The 16,285-nt window shown below is 51.4% G+C and overlaps 1 protein-coding gene across 1 annotated transcript; it reads left to right on the top strand.

The window, feature by feature from the left end:
- The first annotated feature begins 6,727 nt into the window (after positions 1-6,727).
- On the top strand, positions 6,728-16,044 carry LOC142470251 (uncharacterized). Its single transcript, XM_075577197.1, has 5 exons — positions 6,728-7,043; positions 8,032-8,100; positions 11,895-11,948; positions 13,750-13,803; positions 14,718-16,044. The coding sequence occupies exons 1-5, from the start codon at positions 7,029-7,031 to the stop codon at positions 15,303-15,305; spliced, it is 780 nt and encodes a 259-aa protein (XP_075433312.1). The 5' UTR covers positions 6,728-7,028; the 3' UTR covers positions 15,306-16,044.
- Positions 16,045-16,285: the final 241 nt, after the last annotated feature.

Below are 16,285 nucleotides of genomic sequence, written 5' to 3'. Positions count from 1 at the left end.
CTGACAGAGGTTCTCAGTTCGTATCCAAATTTTGGAGAGGTTTCACGAAGAGATTGGGCATCTCTTCTTCTTTCTCTTCCGCCTATCATCCTCAGTCCAATGGACAAATGGAGAGAATCAATCAATCCCTGGAGAAGTACCTGAGATGTTTTATATCCGATTTCCAGGATGATTGGGCTCAACTCCTCTCTTGGGCAGAGTATGCCGTCAATTCTGCAAAAAACGAGTCCACCCGGGAGTCGCCCTTCTTTATAAATTATGGGTTCCACCCTCCCTGTCTTCCCATCCCCAACATTCCTTCTGGAGTACCAGCCGTAGATGAACGCATTTCTTCCCTCCAAACCGCAAGGTCCAGGATTCAGTCTACCCTTCTCAACTCCTCCCGCAGATCGAAAGTACAGGCCGATCGTCGTCGTCGTCGTTCGGCGCCCAGTTACAAACCAGGGGATTTGGTATGGCTATCCTCTAGGAATATCCACCTCAAGGTACCATCTCCTAAACTGGCACCTAAGTTCCTGGGTCCCTTCCCTATTTGTGAACAAATTAATCCCGTGGCATTCCGGCTCCAACTACCACCCAGTATGAAGATTCCCAATGTCTTTCATGTGTCCCTCTTAAAACCATTTATCTCCAGTCACTTCTTTCCGGATCAGACTCGTAAACCGGATCCCATTACTGTACAAAATAACGAGGAATACGAAGTTCACTCTCTTTTGGATTCTCGCCTATCCAGGGGTCAGCTCCAGTTCTTGGTGCAGTGGAAGGGCTTTGGCCCTGAAGAGAGATCCTGGGTACCTTCAAAGGACATTCATGCCCCGGCCCTTCTTAAGTCCTTCAGGAAAAAGTTTCCAGAGAAACCGTTCTTGGACCGTCCTGAGGCCGTTCCTGAAGAGGGGGGTACTGTCAGGAATCGGCGTTCTCCTCGCTCCCCACACAGAGCACTCCCTCCCCCGCAGGGAGCCCCTGGACACACAAAACAATCCTGCCTTACCGGCCTCCACGGCTCCTCACCCCTGCCGCCGTCGCGGGATCACTCCCCTCGGCGATTCCTCTGCTCAGCGCCGGGCGCGCCCACGCCCTCCTGCACACACCTGCACGCACACCTGCACCATCCACTGGCTCGGTTCACACGCGTACACGAGTTATGGAGCACGCTCAGTCTGCACACTCTTATTCCCGTCCCCTGGACCTCAGGCTCCGCCCCCGCACACTGCACGGGCATACTCAGGTTGCTAACAAGACTCACCTGGCCTGTTATGCCTGCACCAATCTGCAGTGTCTCCCTGTAGCTCTTCCTGTCCCGCCTCCGTTCCTGATTGGACCTTCCTGCTTTATCTACTGTAGCTCCTCTCTGCTCTCAGTCTTTGCTCGACATAGTCTCTGTATGGAAGTACTTCTGGATTCTCTCAGTGTTTTCACAGATTCTGACGCAGCTCGTACGACTACCCCTTCTGGCTCTCGATCTCGGCACTCCTTGGACAACGCTCACTCTGGTAACCCCTTGAACACGGCTTGGACTACGACCTATCTCCACTCTCCACTCCCTGACTTCGGCAAGGCATCATTCACTCTATCTCTACAACCAGTACCGGCAAGTATTGTCTACCTTACTACACCTGGCCTGGCAACGCTTCATACCACACTCTGGACACGCTCCCTTTGCTGCGGGTGCGTGCATTACCACTTCCCCTTCAGCTCAGGGGACGGGTCTGGTCTGCGGGCAGCACCGGCGTAACACTTAAATACCTTATTGCACAATGCATATAATTGTACATTATTTCTAACGCGATCCGCTTATAACGCGATGTGATTCTTTGGACCCCAAGCACAGCGTTATAAGGGGGATGAGCTGTACATACATACATATTTAGGAAGACGCATTTTTTTTATATGCATTGGGTTTTGTTATACAGTATGCACTGGGGTTTGTTTATATGCATTGTTTTTTTTTGTTTTTTTTTTTCAGTATGTATTGTATTTTTTTTATAAGCATTGTTTTATTAGTACACCGAGAGGGTGCGTGTGTAGTGAGAATGAGAGGGAGCATATGTGTGAATATAACCATTAGTGTGTGTATCTGAGTGAGTGTGTCACTGTCTGACAGTTACTGTGTTTGTAAAGCATAATGAGAATTGTGATTGTGCGTGTGTATGTATATATATATATCTATATAAAACATACAATATATACATATATATTTATATATATATTTCTCAAACCGTCGTATGTGTGTTTGTCTGTCTGTCCTGTGTCTCCCTGTGTCTAGGGGCAATCGCATTGGACCTTTGGCCCGTCACTCCACCTCAGGCCAATGAGATGGCTCCCTTGGCCCGCCCGCCCCCGCACACCTCTCATTGGCCGGTGTGGTCACACACACACACACACTCACTCACCCCGCGTGCTCTTCTCCAAGATGGCCTACCACACAATGTGCAGCAGCCCAGGTAAGACAGTACACCCTGCGCCTGACACCCCCTCGCAGGCGTGCCGCCTCACACCTTACACCCTGCACCTTACACCTTACACCCTGCGCCTCACACCTTACACCCTGCGCCTTACACCCAACACCTCACACCCCTCCTGCCTCACACCCCTCCCGCAGGCGTGCCGCCTCACACCTTACACCCTGCACCTTACACCCTGCGCCTCACACCTTACACCTCACACCCCTCCTGCCTCACACCTTAAACCCCTGCCGCAGAACACCCCTGCGAGTCCCACCTCAACCGCCCAGGAACAAGCGGCGGAGAAGCCGGCCGGGGGAGCGCACCATTACCTCGCGCCTCAGGCCAGGACCACACATGGCGCTTCCTGCCGCCGCCTGCACGCGCCTCCATTGGCCAGACGACCCATCGGGGGAGCAAGCGGCGGGCGGGGGGGAAGCGGGCGAGCCATTGGGGAATGGGGGGGGAGGAGAGGCCAGAGCCATCGGAGAACAAGCAGGGGAGGCGGCCAGCCACCGAGCCAGCGGGGGAACGGACGCCCGGATGGGGGGGTCAAGCGGATACATAAATTATGACAATACATATGCCCCCTGCTCCCCCCTTCCCCTTTCCCCCTCCCCCTTCCTCCCCTTCCACTCCCTTCACCCCCCAACTTCACCCCAACCTCCACTCCCTCCCCTCCTCCCTCCACCCCCCCTCCACTCTTTCCCCCCGACACTCTTTCCCCCCCGACACTCTTTCCCCCCCTACACTCTTTCCCCCCTACACTTTTTTCCCCTCCCCCTTCCCCCCCTCCTCCCCCTTCCCCCCCTCCTCCTCCCCTTCCACTCCCTTCACCCCCCCTACCTTCATCCCCCCATCCACTCCCTCTGACCACTCCACCTCCTCCCCCTCCACTCTTCCCCCCCCACCCCCCTCCACTCTTCCACCCCCCCTCCACACTTCCCCCCTCCACTCTTTCCCCCCCTCCACTGTTCCCCCCTCCACTCTTTCCCCCCTCCACTCTTTCCCCCCATCCACTTTTCCCCCCATCCACTCTTTCCCCCCTCCACTTCACCCCTCCCGCCACTTCACCCCTCCCTCCACTTCACTCCTTCCCCCCCTCCACTCCCCCCCTCTCCCCCTCCATTCCCCCTCTTTCCCCCCCTCCACTCCCCCCTCTCTCCCCCTCCACTCCCCCCTCTCTCCCCCTCCACTCCTCCTCTCCACCCCTCCCCCCTCCACCTCTCCCCCCCTCCACCCTCCACTCCCACCCACTCTCCCCCCCTCCACCCTCCACTCCCACCCACTCTCCCCCCATCCACTCCCCTCCCCCTCCCCTGTCCCACCTCCATTCCCCACCCTCCACTCCTCCCCTACCCCCTCCACTCCTCCCCTCCCTCTCCCCCCCTCCACTCCCCCCCTCCACTCCCCCCCTCCACCCTCCCCTCCCCCCTCCACTTCACCCCCCTCCACCCTCCACTCCCCCCCCACCACCCTCCACTTCACCCCCTCCACCCTCCACCCTCCACTTCACCCCCCTCCAATCCCACCCTCCACCCTCCACTCCTCCACCCTCCACTCCCCCCCTCCACTCCCCCCCCTCCACTCCCCCCTCCACCCCTCCACTCCACCCCTTCCCCCACTCCACTCCACCCCTCCCCCCCCTCCACTTCCCCTCCTCCCCTTCCCGCCTCCCCCCCTCCCGCCTCTGCTTTTCACCCGGCCGCCTCTGCCTCACAGCTGCCGAACGCACTCAACACACACCTGTCCTCACTAACACACCCGCCACACACCTGCTGCCTCCCGCCCATATGCACCAAAATCACTGACCCGCTACCTCACACCCTCTACTCCCTCCTCCACCCTCCCCTGTCCGCCCCTCCATTCCCCCCCTCCACCCTCCACTCCCCCCCTCCACCCTCCTCTCCCCCCCCTCCACTCCCCCCCTCCACTCCCCCCCTCCACCCTCCACTCCCCCCCTCCATTCCCCACCCTCCACCTTCCACTCCTCCCCTCTCCCTCTCTACTCCCACCCTTCGAGAGTTATCCTCTCTTTTTCAGGTCAGCAATACTGATATACAAAGGTTTCAATGGCTAAAACAGTGTAGAGAGAGGGGGGAAAAACCAGCAGATATTTACTGTAGATAATGTAGGGTGTTAAATGTGTTTGAAGCCAGGGAACGGTGTCAAAGAAAGGTGGGGAGGGGTAGGGATACAGGGGGGGAGAGAGAAAGTGTGAATAAGAATAGAGGCAAGCAGGATAATTACAAGCAATTTTGATAGGGTGTGAGAAAACCCATGTCCGCATTAAGTCCTTTGGTTTTGGTGTCAATGAGTCTTATCATTCTGAGTTCAAATGTTTTCCGTTCTTGGGTGCTTTTAAACATTCCATTGAGGATTTTGATTTTTAGATCATTTATGGAATGATCTGGTTGTGAGAAGTGATGTCCCACAGGTGAGCAGTATCTTCCTTCTTCGTGATGGAGTATGGAGTGTATGTGTATATTCATTCTTCCTTGTAGTTTTTGGCTGGTTTCCCCAATGTAGCAACCTTGGTCACATTTGTTGCATTGAATCATATACACTATATTCCTGGATGTGCAGCTGTATGATCCTTTAACATTGAATGTTCTATGGTTGTGACTGGCTGTGGGATCTTGGCAAATATGTTTGCAGAGTTTGCAGTTTTTGTTGCTGCACGGTTTTGTGCCATTATCCATGTCTTTAAAATCGTTGTGAAGTTTTCTGCTGACTAATTTCTGATTGAGGTTTGGTGGTTGCCGGAACGCAAGAATGGGAGGTTTGGGAAAGATTTCTTTTAATGTTGCATCCTCTGTCAGCATGGGTTGCAGATCTTTGATTATTTTTCGTATGCCCTCTAGGGTAGGGTTGTATGTAGTCACTAGTGGTATGCGTGTGGTAGGTTCTTTCTGTCTGTATTGTAGCAGGTGTTCTCGTGGGGCTTTTATTGCAGATGTAATAGTTTTGGCAATGGTCTTTGGTTTGTATCCCTTCTGTCTGAACGATTCGGTCAGGGTTGTGAGATGCCTGTTTCTGTCTTCAGTGTCAGAGCATATGCGGTGGTATCTTATAGCCTGGCTGTGTATGATACCTTCTTTTGTATGAGTGGGATGGAAGCTGGAGTTGTGGAGGTAACTGCATCTGTCAGTTGGTTTCTTGTATACAGATGTGTGTAGTTTGCCATCTTTCAGTGTTACTGTAGTATATATATATATATATATATATATATATATATATATATATATATATATATATATATATTGTATAGCGCACACACACCCACACACACAACGTTTTATTCAACTTTTTAATTGATTATTTGTAGAGAAAATGAACAATGTCGCTATTTTTCAAAATGTAACATCTCTACTAGTGTAAAATGATACTTCATATAAAGCAGGTTATGGGACACAGTATTATCACAAGCTGCTAACATCTGACAGGGCTCAGAGTCTGTGTGACATACAGAACATTCTCATTCTAAATTTCAAAAAATATTGTGTTGATTTCTGACCTGATTTCCGTGGTTACAGCTGAACCGCTCTGTGCCTGGGTTCTACTGCATGTCATCACTTTCTGCCACAACCAGCTGACGGTGGATCTGCAAGGAGTTCAACGCTCATTGGCATCAAATCTGTGGCTTGGTTAACGTATTACAGTATTTCTCCAGCTTTTTCTTGTATTGTTTTTAAATAGATTATTTTTGTTTAGTTTATTAGATTATATTGCTTAGTACAATAATTATATTAATTAGTTTAATAGATATTTAGTATAATAGATTATATTTCTTAGTTTAATAGATATTTCTTCGTAAAGTAGATTATATTAACTAGTATTTAAGTCTCCACTTAAGTCCCTCCACTCCCCCGCTCCACTCCCACCTCCACCCTCCCCTGTCCCCCCTCCATTCCCCACCCTCCACTCCTCCCCTACCCCCTCCACTCCTCCCCTCCCTCTCCCCCCCTCCACTCCCACCCTCCACTCCCCCCCTCCACCCTCCTCTCCCCCCCTCCACCCTCCACTTTACCACCCCTCCACCCTCCACTTTACCCCCCTCCACCATCCACTCCCACCCTCCACTCCCCCCCTCCACCCTCCACTCCCCCCCTCCACCCTCCTCTCCCCCCCTCCACTTCACCCCCCTCCAACCTCCACTCCCCCCCTCCACTCCTCCACCCTCCACTCCCCCCCTCCACTCCCCCCCTCCACTCCACCACTTCCCCCACTCCACTCCACCCATTCCCCCCCTCCACTTCCCCTCCTCCCCTTCCCTTCACCCGGCCGCCTCTGCCTCACAGCTGCCGCACGCACTCAACACACACCTGTCCTCACTCACACACCCGCCACACACCTGCTGCCTCCCGCCCATACGCACCAACATCACTGACCCGCCGCCTCACACCCTCCACTCCACTATTTAAGTCTCCCACTCAGAGCCCCATTTCACATCTTTTTGGAGTCGCTTATTTTTTAGATCCCTCGGACCCAAACCGCCCGTGAGTGATTTCTAAAAGGTGTCAGCTAAGAAAGTTCGGATCAAGAGGAGCCGCACAGTTTAAAGCCAGAACATTTCCAAGGAAGATGGAGACACCTGAGGTAAGATCTGATTAAAGGACAACCTTTGGGGAAGGAAAGGGTGACGGGGGAGTGTAAAAGGGGGGTGAGAGAGCAAGGTGGTGTGTGAGATTGGGGCAGCGCAAGAGAACGCAAAAATGATGGGGATTTGCTGCACACCTAAAAAAAACAATAAGTAGTGATACCTTTACCGGTGCCCCTTAATCTCAGGGAAGACCGGCATTTCGTCCAATGGATACAATATGATTGATGGAAAAGGGCACACGGATTTGAATCAAAAAAGATCATTTATTGTGCCACAGACTACAATGTTTCGGCTGCTGGCCTTTCTTTACTGGCTTTAGTGTGTTTATCCACTTTACCTGGGAAAGGCCAGCAGGCCGAAATGTTGTTGTCTATGGCTGTGCAAGAGAAAACAGGTTGGGGGGGGATGTCTCGCAAGGTCGCTGACCCATGGGTGAGGGTCCCCGGTGGAAACTAGTCCTGGGCCCCGGAAAAGCTGTCTGTAGCCCTGGTCATACTAGCAGAGTAACATGTAGAAAGGACACATATGTTCAGAATGAGTTAGCATGGTATTTTGAGAGGCATCATAGCAGGTAATACTGAGCACTGCAAGGTCAGTCAGTAATGAAGGGTCCGATGGAGGAGTTGGAGGGTCCCAGAATATCTCTTAAAGCAGGGGTGCTCAAATCGAGGGGCGCAACATTTTCTTGCGGAGGAGGGGCTTGGCGCTTACAGAGGCCCCTCGCTATTCCCCACAGCATTTAAATTAAATGCCGGCGATCGCGCGTAAGGCCTCTGTAAGTTCCCTTTCCTTGTCTCCAGCGGCTTCTGGCGACAGCAACATGGCGTCAAATGACACTGTGAGGTCACATTATGTGGCGTTGCCATAGCAAAGTGATATCACATATATACGTCAGAACGCCGGAGACAAGGTAAGGAGGAGGGGGGGGGGGAGCAGGGGAAAAAGGTTGCACAACCCTGTCTTAAAGCATTGTCCTGCATACAGATCGAAGAATTGATATGCCAAGAGGAGCCGAAAATAACACCGAAAAGAATACCGTTTCGGGTGAAGAAGGTGAGTGATGAAATAGCCGTCACTGTGTAACTCTTCCAGTTACCTGCAACTTCACGCAGAGAAATAGCAACGCTTGTTTTTAACGTGTTAAGCGCCAAGGGGGAATTCACCTGCTGAGAGGTTAAGGGAGTTACTAACCCAAACTCAGCGACGTTTCTGTGTCTCTGTGATAACTCCCCCAGGACATGCCTGAAAACCAGAGGTAACTCAATGAATTTTTTCCTGGGGAAACATTTGATAAAATAGAAACATGACCTCGGAGACTGTGAGACCACCCCCCTCCCCCCCTCCCCCCCTCCCCCCCCCCCCCTCTTCCCTTCTACACTTGGCGTCCCAAACCCCACCATAACCAATACATAAATAACCACAAACACGAGGTCTGGCGATGCGAGGCCGCGGCTTTCTATTAAAACTTCAATTAACCTAATAAGTGCCAACCCCCTGCCGGAGTGCTCGCTCATTGGGTAAAGGCCAAAGGTACCTGATCCAATGGCCGTAACTCCCCCTACCCGGCCGTCTGGCGAGAATGGACCCCAGGAACGCACATGTGTAAATAAGTCGCGCCCACTTCGCCACTCCCACCACCTTTTATTTTATTTCTGTTATTCATTTTCATTGTTTATTTATTCTTTTTTTTATTTTAAACATGTACAACCAACATATTTACCAATATTCACAATAAAGGGCAGAGTGGGCGGGACTCTCATGGCAGGGCGTAGGCTGACCCCGCGCCTCTGTCTAATTCTAATCTCACTGCCAGGGGAGGGGGGAGGGAGAGGCCAGTGGGGACGTAGTCCACACTCACGGGTAAGGGAGAGCCTAGTCCCTCTGGTCATAGCGCCCGGTCACCGAGGGCTCAATGCTACTTTTCTGGGTTAATTTGAAGCGAGTTACACTGGGGAATATTTAGTGGTCACCCAGACACAGAGAGAACATTTAGGGGTCTCACCAGACACAGAGAGAACATTTAGGGGTCTCCCCAGACACAGAGAGAACATTTAGGGGTCTCCCCAGACCCAGAGAGAACATTTCTGGGTCTCCCCAGACACAGAGTGAACATTTAGGGGTCTCCCCAGGCACAGAGAGGACATTTAGGGGTCTCTCCAGATACAGAGAGAACATTTAGGGGTCTCTCCAGATACAGAGAGAACATTTAGGGGTCTCTCCAGATACAGAGAGAATATTTAGGGGTCTCTCCAGACACAGAGAGAACATTTAGGGGTCTCCCTAGACACAGAGAGAACATTTAGGGGTCTCTCCAGACACAGAGAACCCCACACACTTAGATACCAAAACCTCAGCCTTTCCCAAACTACAGGCGGAGGGGTCAAGATTCCAGGTGTTTAAATAAAACGTTGTTACCCGGAGTGTGTCTGGCTTTTATTGGAACTTGTCCTGATTCTGTCACCGTTACAGGTTATCTATCTGATCATTTCTCTGTGAGTATCCGACTGTCTCTTTTCTTATCAACCCTGCGTATGTCTGTCACTTGTTATACTAGATCTGTCACTTTTCTTGTTCCTTTTGAGTGTATCTTGTGTCTCTTCATGTCTCGCTGTATCTCTATGGGGGCTTTGCACTAAGCTCAATGGGTTTGCGTTCTGGTTTAATGGTTTAATTAATTCATTGTTGATGTTATTACTGCTTGTATTCATTGGATTAGCTGGCTACTGTTTTTATTTACTTTATTTAGGTATGCTAATGTAGTATTTAATAATGGGCAAATAATCTATTATCCATATCTGGATAATAGTTATTTTGCACATTATTGTACTGTATGTGTTAGGGGGGTGTATTTAGTTAGAGATAATGTTTAGTATTTTTGTAGGCACAAGATTGGTACCGCAGGCCCGCGGGGACCCCGGGACGGCCGCGGGGTCAGCCGGGGACACCCGCGCGACCCCCGGCCTCCCTCGGGGTCAGCCAGGGTTTTGCGCCTGTAAAAAGTTAAACAAAGAATTTTTTCAGAGTCCTGCTTTTTTTATCACCTGCTTTAGCTGGTGAGCTTTATTCAGCACAACGTTCACGTATTGTATTGTATGTCTTTATTTATATAGCGCCATTAGTGTACATAGCGCTTCACAGTAGTAATACATGTGGTAATCAAATAAATAACAGATAATATAAATAACAGATCATGGGAATACTGTAAGTGCTTTAGACATAAAAGTAACATACAGAACGTACAGAGACAGTAGGAGGGAGTTCTGGTAAGTGCGTCTGCAGGGGCCAAGCTTTATGTATCATGTGTTTAGAATAAGTACAATAAGTTTGCGTTGCTTAGTGAATCCCGCAGAAGGGCAGGATTCAGCGCAAACAGCTCATCGTACGAGCAAAGTTGGACTTTTTTCCAGGAAAAAGTCAGTTTTAGAGCGCAAAGGGCCTGTTTGCGCGGCTTAGTGCATAGCGCTCGGAGTAACGTTACGTTCTAAGAGCACTTTGCGCTCTTAAAATGACTTATCACTATTTATCACTGCTTATTGCATAGCCCCCTAAGCGGCACAGAGTATCGTTCCTATATATATTCACACCTACAGTATACACACACACATGTTCCTGCTCCTAAAAAACTGCAGGAACGGTGTACCAACAGGTTCCTGCTCCTAAAATACAAACGCACAATCAGTTATATTCACACACACCCACTAAAATACACACAGATTGATACTCTTGTAGAAGCACAGACACACACTACTAAATATATATATATATATATATATATATATATATATATATACGCGCACGCACAATCACACTTCTCATTATGCTTTACAAACATAGAAACTGTCAGACAGTAACATACACTCACTCAGATACACACACTAATGGTTATATACAGACACATGCCCCCTCTCATTCTCACTATACATGCACCCTCTCTGTGTACAAAAAAAACAATGCTTATAAAATAAACTCAATACATTTAAAAAAAAACAATGCGTATAAACAAACCCCAATGCATATAAACAAACCCCAATGCATATAAATAAACCCCAATCGATATAAACAAACCCCAGTGCATATAAACAAACCCCAGTGCATATAAACAAACCCCAATGCATATAAACAAACCCCAGTGCATATAAACAAACCCCAGTGCAAATAAAAAAAAGAAACCAATGCATAGAAAAAATAGCCCAATGCATATTTAAAAGACCCCAATACATATAACCGCCCCCCCCCTGCATATAAAAACAACACCCACTCCCCCCCCTCCCCCCAATACTTTAAAAAAAACAGACTTACGTTGTGGATGGTTCGGCCTTGCCCGGTGTCTGCAGGGGCCCCGGCCGGCCCTGCAAGTTCTGCAGGTCTTCCTGTGGGCCCCGGCTCTCCCTGCAGCTGCAGGTCTCTCTGTCCCATGTGCTTTTAACGCTGGCGCACACGAGAAACTGGGCCAAGCTTACTTCCGGCACGCTGACATTAGATAGGTGCGCCGGCATTGGAAGCTTGGCGTGGGACAGAAAGAAGAGGCCTGCAGCAGAGGGAGATCCGGGACCCGGCCACGAGAGGACTGGCAGCCGGCCAGGCTAGAGGTTAGGCCCAGCACCGGCCGGTCCCTCCCACAGACACCTGGACCAGCTATCCCCCCCTGTCGGGGAACGGGCCTTGCAGGAGTCTATTACTCCGAAGCGTTGCTAACATTGAGAAGCAACGTTGGGTTGTGAAGATTATTACTGTTTGAGTGCTGTGGACAATTGGCTTAACCGTCAAACCCCCCATACAGCACCAGGACATGTACTGTATAGGAGGGAGGAATACATGTGATCACATTACTATCCTTTATATCACAGGCATGGAAGGAGGAGGACAGCGATGAGGAAGAAGCAAGAAACAGCGCTTCACAGGTAAATAGGAATGGCGGAGCTGTGAATCTGCTGCACACACGGTGTGTGTCATTTTTCATGTTCCTTTTGAGTGTATCTTGTGTCCCTTCATGTGTCGCTGTATCTCTATGTGTTTGCTAAGACTCTCAGTGCTACAGTGCTAGAGTCCTAAAAAAGGTGTGTGTGTGTGTGTGTGTGTGTGTGTGTGTGTGTGTGTGTGTGTGTGTGTGTGTGTGTGTGTGTGTGTGTGTGTGTGTGTGTGTGTGTGTGTGTGTGTGTGTGTGTGTGTGTGTGTGTGTGTGTGTGTGTGATAGAGCAAGAGCAAGAGAGCGCGAGAGTGAGATACAAACATATCTATCTATATATATATTTTTGCAATCAGATTGGTCCGTTGGTCCGTCACTCAGCCTCGGGCCAATCTGATTGGTCCCTCGGCACCCCCGACCCCGCACACCTCTCATTGGCCTGCTGCCTTCGCTCACCACACCTACACCACTGCCACACTCTCCCAAGATTCACTGAGCTTTGGGAGCCATTTTGACGCCTCACTGCCTGCTCTCACATTAGAAAATAAAATAACCCCACTGCTCATCCCCTGCCGAATACTCAGGTACAGTGTCTTCTTAGAAACAAACTATATGCCATTTTATGCTTTTGCACCCCACCCTCACGCAACACTCACCCCCGGCACCCAACACCGCAGGGTAGCACGCCTCTTCGGACACCTCTGTTCACCGCCTCACCACCACCTCAACCCAATTTGTATGCCGCTCGGGACCACACACCATAAACTCTAACGTGGCCCCACACCTCACGATCAGCGCGTCTTCACTCCCTCCCTCACCACTTGTGAACACGCACACCCTCTCTGGACCGCACACACTCCTCTGTACCACATCCCCAATGCTACGCCGGCACCCTCTCTGTCCCGCACACCTTACCTGTGGATCCTGGAACATCACACGTTCAACGCGCCTGCCACCCCACAACCTCTGGTACTCACACGACGCACACCCTCTCAGTACCGCACGCACTCCTCTGTAGTCTGCCAGCACCCCTCACATTCACCGCTTACCCACACCTCCCCTCACCTCAGCAATGCCATTCCGCCACCCTCTATGGCCCGCACACCCTAATGTCGACCCAGCTCACCTTCACCGCACCTCCCACACACCAACCTCTGTTACTCACACGACGCACGCCCTCTCGGAACTGCAGACGCACTCGGTCGACTACCCTGCCACCACACACGCATCACCACCCCTCCCCGTCAACCCTACCGCGGACACACCTCCCGTTCACCGCCTCACCCCGCCTCCCCTTCAACATCCCTTCCGTTCCCCGCCTCACCCCCCCTCCCGTTCACCGCCTCACCCCCCCTCCCGTTCACCGCCTCACCCCCCCTTCCGTTCGCCACCTCATCCCCCCTCCATTTCACCACCTCACCCCCCCACCCGTTCACCGCCTCACCCCCCACTCCCGTTCGCCGCCTCAACCCCCCTCCCGTTCACCGCCTGAACCCACTCCCATTTGCCGCCTCACCCCCCCTCCCGTTCGCCGCCTCAACCCCCCTCACGTTCGCCGCCCCTCCCGTTCGCCGCCCCTCCCGTTCACCTCCCCTCCCGTACACCTCAAGACATCACTTTGCCCAACGCAAGAGCACCAAACCCCTGAGCAGCACATCTTCAAAGCCCCCTCCTTCCCCCCTCCCTCCCTTTCTTCTGTGGACAATTGGCTTAACCGTCAAACCCCCCATACAGCACCAGGACATGTATAGGAGTGAGGAATACATGTGATCACATTACTATCCTCTGTATCACAGGCATGGGAGGAGGAGGACAGCGACGAGGAAGAAACAAGAAACAGCGCTTTAGAGGTAAATGGGAATGGCGGAGCTGTGAATCTGTCGCACACACTGTGCTATTAGCTGTTGTACAGGACACTATTTATGGAAAGTCTGCAACACGTTACAGTGTAATAATACAGAACCTGCTAGAGATGTTTTAATGAAGGTTAGTGGGTCCCTGTTTCCTCGGGTCTCATGGGATGGGAGCGTTCCCCAAATCTGAGGTTTGTGCCCCTATTACATGGGGGGGGTGGAGAAAACCATAGAAACAAAAATAAGGAGGGACAGAGATAAATAAAAGAGATAAGATTAAAGGTGGAGAGAGAGACTGACAGGAAAGAGATAGGAAAGGCAGAGAGTAGGGAGACTTCTCATCCAAGGTGATGAAACAGCTGTGACACATGGACACCTTCTCTGAGAAACCTTCCACTACCCATGTGGCATTACACCTCCACCGTTGGGGGTCCTGCATCTGGGGAGAGTGTGTGTAAAGGATCCTGGGAGAGACATATAACGGAGTTCTGGGGAGGGGTATATAATGGGTACTGGGCCTAGTGAGGTGGGTATAACGGGTACTGGGCCTGGGGAGGGGTGTATAACTGAGTACTGGGCCTGGTGAGGTGGGTATAACGGGTACTGGGCCTGGGTAGGGGTGTAGGGTATAACGGGTACTGGGCCTGGGTAGGGGTGTAGGGTATAACGGGTACTGGGCCTTGGGAGGGGTGTATAACTGGGTACTGGGCCTGGTGAGGTGGGTACAACAGTACTGGGCCTGGGGAGGGGTGTATAACTGGGTACTGGGCCTGGGGAGGTGCGTATAACAGGTACTGGCCCTGTGGGGGGCAGTATAATTGGGTATTGGGGAGGGGGTATAAGTGGCACAGGAACTCTTGCAATACAGAGTATCACTGTCCCTGGTTACAAACACTTCATGTCTCCTGCAGGTCAGCGGACGCACAAAGGTGGTGCCCTTTGTCCTAGAGGACGATGATGCGGACGACGAGGCGGACGACGAGTCAGACGACGAGGCGGACGATGAGGCGGACAACGAGGCGGGCTACGAGGCGGGCTACAAGGCGGGCAACGAGGCGGGCTACGAGACGGGCTATGAGGCAGACAGCGAGACGGACAGTGAGGCTGACAGCGAGACAGACAGCGAGGCGGACAGCGAGGCGGACAGCGAGACGGACAGCGAGGCGGACAGCGAGACGGACAGCGAGGCGGACAGCAAGGCACACAGCGAGGCGGACAGCGAGGCGGACAGCGAGGCGGACAGCGAGGCGGACAGCGAGGCGGACAGCGAGGTGGACAGCGAGACGGAAAGCGAGACGGACTTCAAGGCGGACGACAAGTGGGGTGACGAGGTGGACAACAACGAAGGGGAATACGAGAGGTGTGGAGGGATGTGCTGCTTCCCCTTTCACAGGCTGGGGAGAAGATCCCGGGGGCAGGTAGCAGAGGGGCCAGGGCGTAGAAACAGGGGTATTCTAGGGGCCTTGAGAAGTTGGTTTAACCGCAGGAGAGGCAGATAAGATCAGGAAGGCTGCGGGAGGGGCAGGTACTAGAGGGAGATAGGGATATTGGGCGTGAGAGGGTGAGAGAGAACAAGGAGCAGGGCCGGTGCACGGGTTTCATGCGCCCTAGGTGAAACTTAAAATTTGCGCCCCAGTTGTATAAAAATAATAATAAGATAAATAAAATAATAAAATAAACAGTGGCGTAGCTATCGGGGCTACGACCGCAACCCAGCGCGACGCATAATAAAAATAAAAGGGCGCCAAAATACTGGATAAAAAAAAGAAAAATAATTTTAAAAAAACCATAAATAAATAAAAAATAATAAGAGTAAAAAATTATAATTATTATTAATGCGCCCCTAAAACCTTTGCGCGCTAGGCGACCGCCTAATGGACGGCCGGCCCTGCGAGATATGCGGGAGGAAAGGGGGTGAATGGGATAGATATGCAGGGGGATGGGGGAGCAGGTGAGTTATACACAGGGGCACAAGGGCCCCATCACCCGCATCTCTATATACTGAGTGTGCCCCTGTGTATAATAACGCTGATCTGTGCTGCTCCATCTGATCTCACTGCGCAGTGATCCAGGGACCCTCCGATCGCCATTTAATGGGGTCAGGAAGGAATTTTTTTCCCCCATTGCACAGCAGGGGTTATGTTTCGCCTTCCTCTGGATCACAGCAACAAACTGCCCTTTGTGCATGAATTATCAGTGAGATCTTTATACACCCTGCATTGGTCTTCACCCCTTTGCTGCCGGAGGGGCCTGCAATGCATTGCTCTGCATGTTACTATATCGCTCTGCAATGTGCTGCAGGCCCCTACCAGCAAAGAGATTAATTATTTCAATAAAATACTCTCTTTAATCCAACCTATGTGTAGTGTCTTTTCTATCCGTTGTATCTATTGCTAACAGCTCAGTGATTCTTACCTAGGACGCTGCACTAGTGTCACGCTGCCAAGTCCGGGTGTGAAGAAGGTTTATAGGGTCACAT

Source organism: Ascaphus truei, chromosome 19, assembly GCF_040206685.1.
Source record: "Ascaphus truei isolate aAscTru1 chromosome 19, aAscTru1.hap1, whole genome shotgun sequence".
In the NCBI taxonomy this organism is placed as follows: Eukaryota; Metazoa; Chordata; class Amphibia; order Anura; family Ascaphidae; genus Ascaphus; species Ascaphus truei.
Note: the sequence above shows the minus strand (reverse complement) of the source record. Positions and strands in the feature narration are given on the sequence as shown.

Excerpts from the sequence above, each read along its gene's own strand:
- LOC142470251 (XM_075577197.1), top strand. Across the intron at positions 8,101-11,894 it reads TACCGTTTCGGGTGAAGAAG|GCATGGAAGGAGGAGGACAG; the intron begins GTGAGTGATGAA and ends TTTATATCACAG. Across the intron at positions 13,804-14,717 it reads CAAGAAACAGCGCTTTAGAG|GTCAGCGGACGCACAAAGGT; the intron begins GTAAATGGGAAT and ends TGTCTCCTGCAG.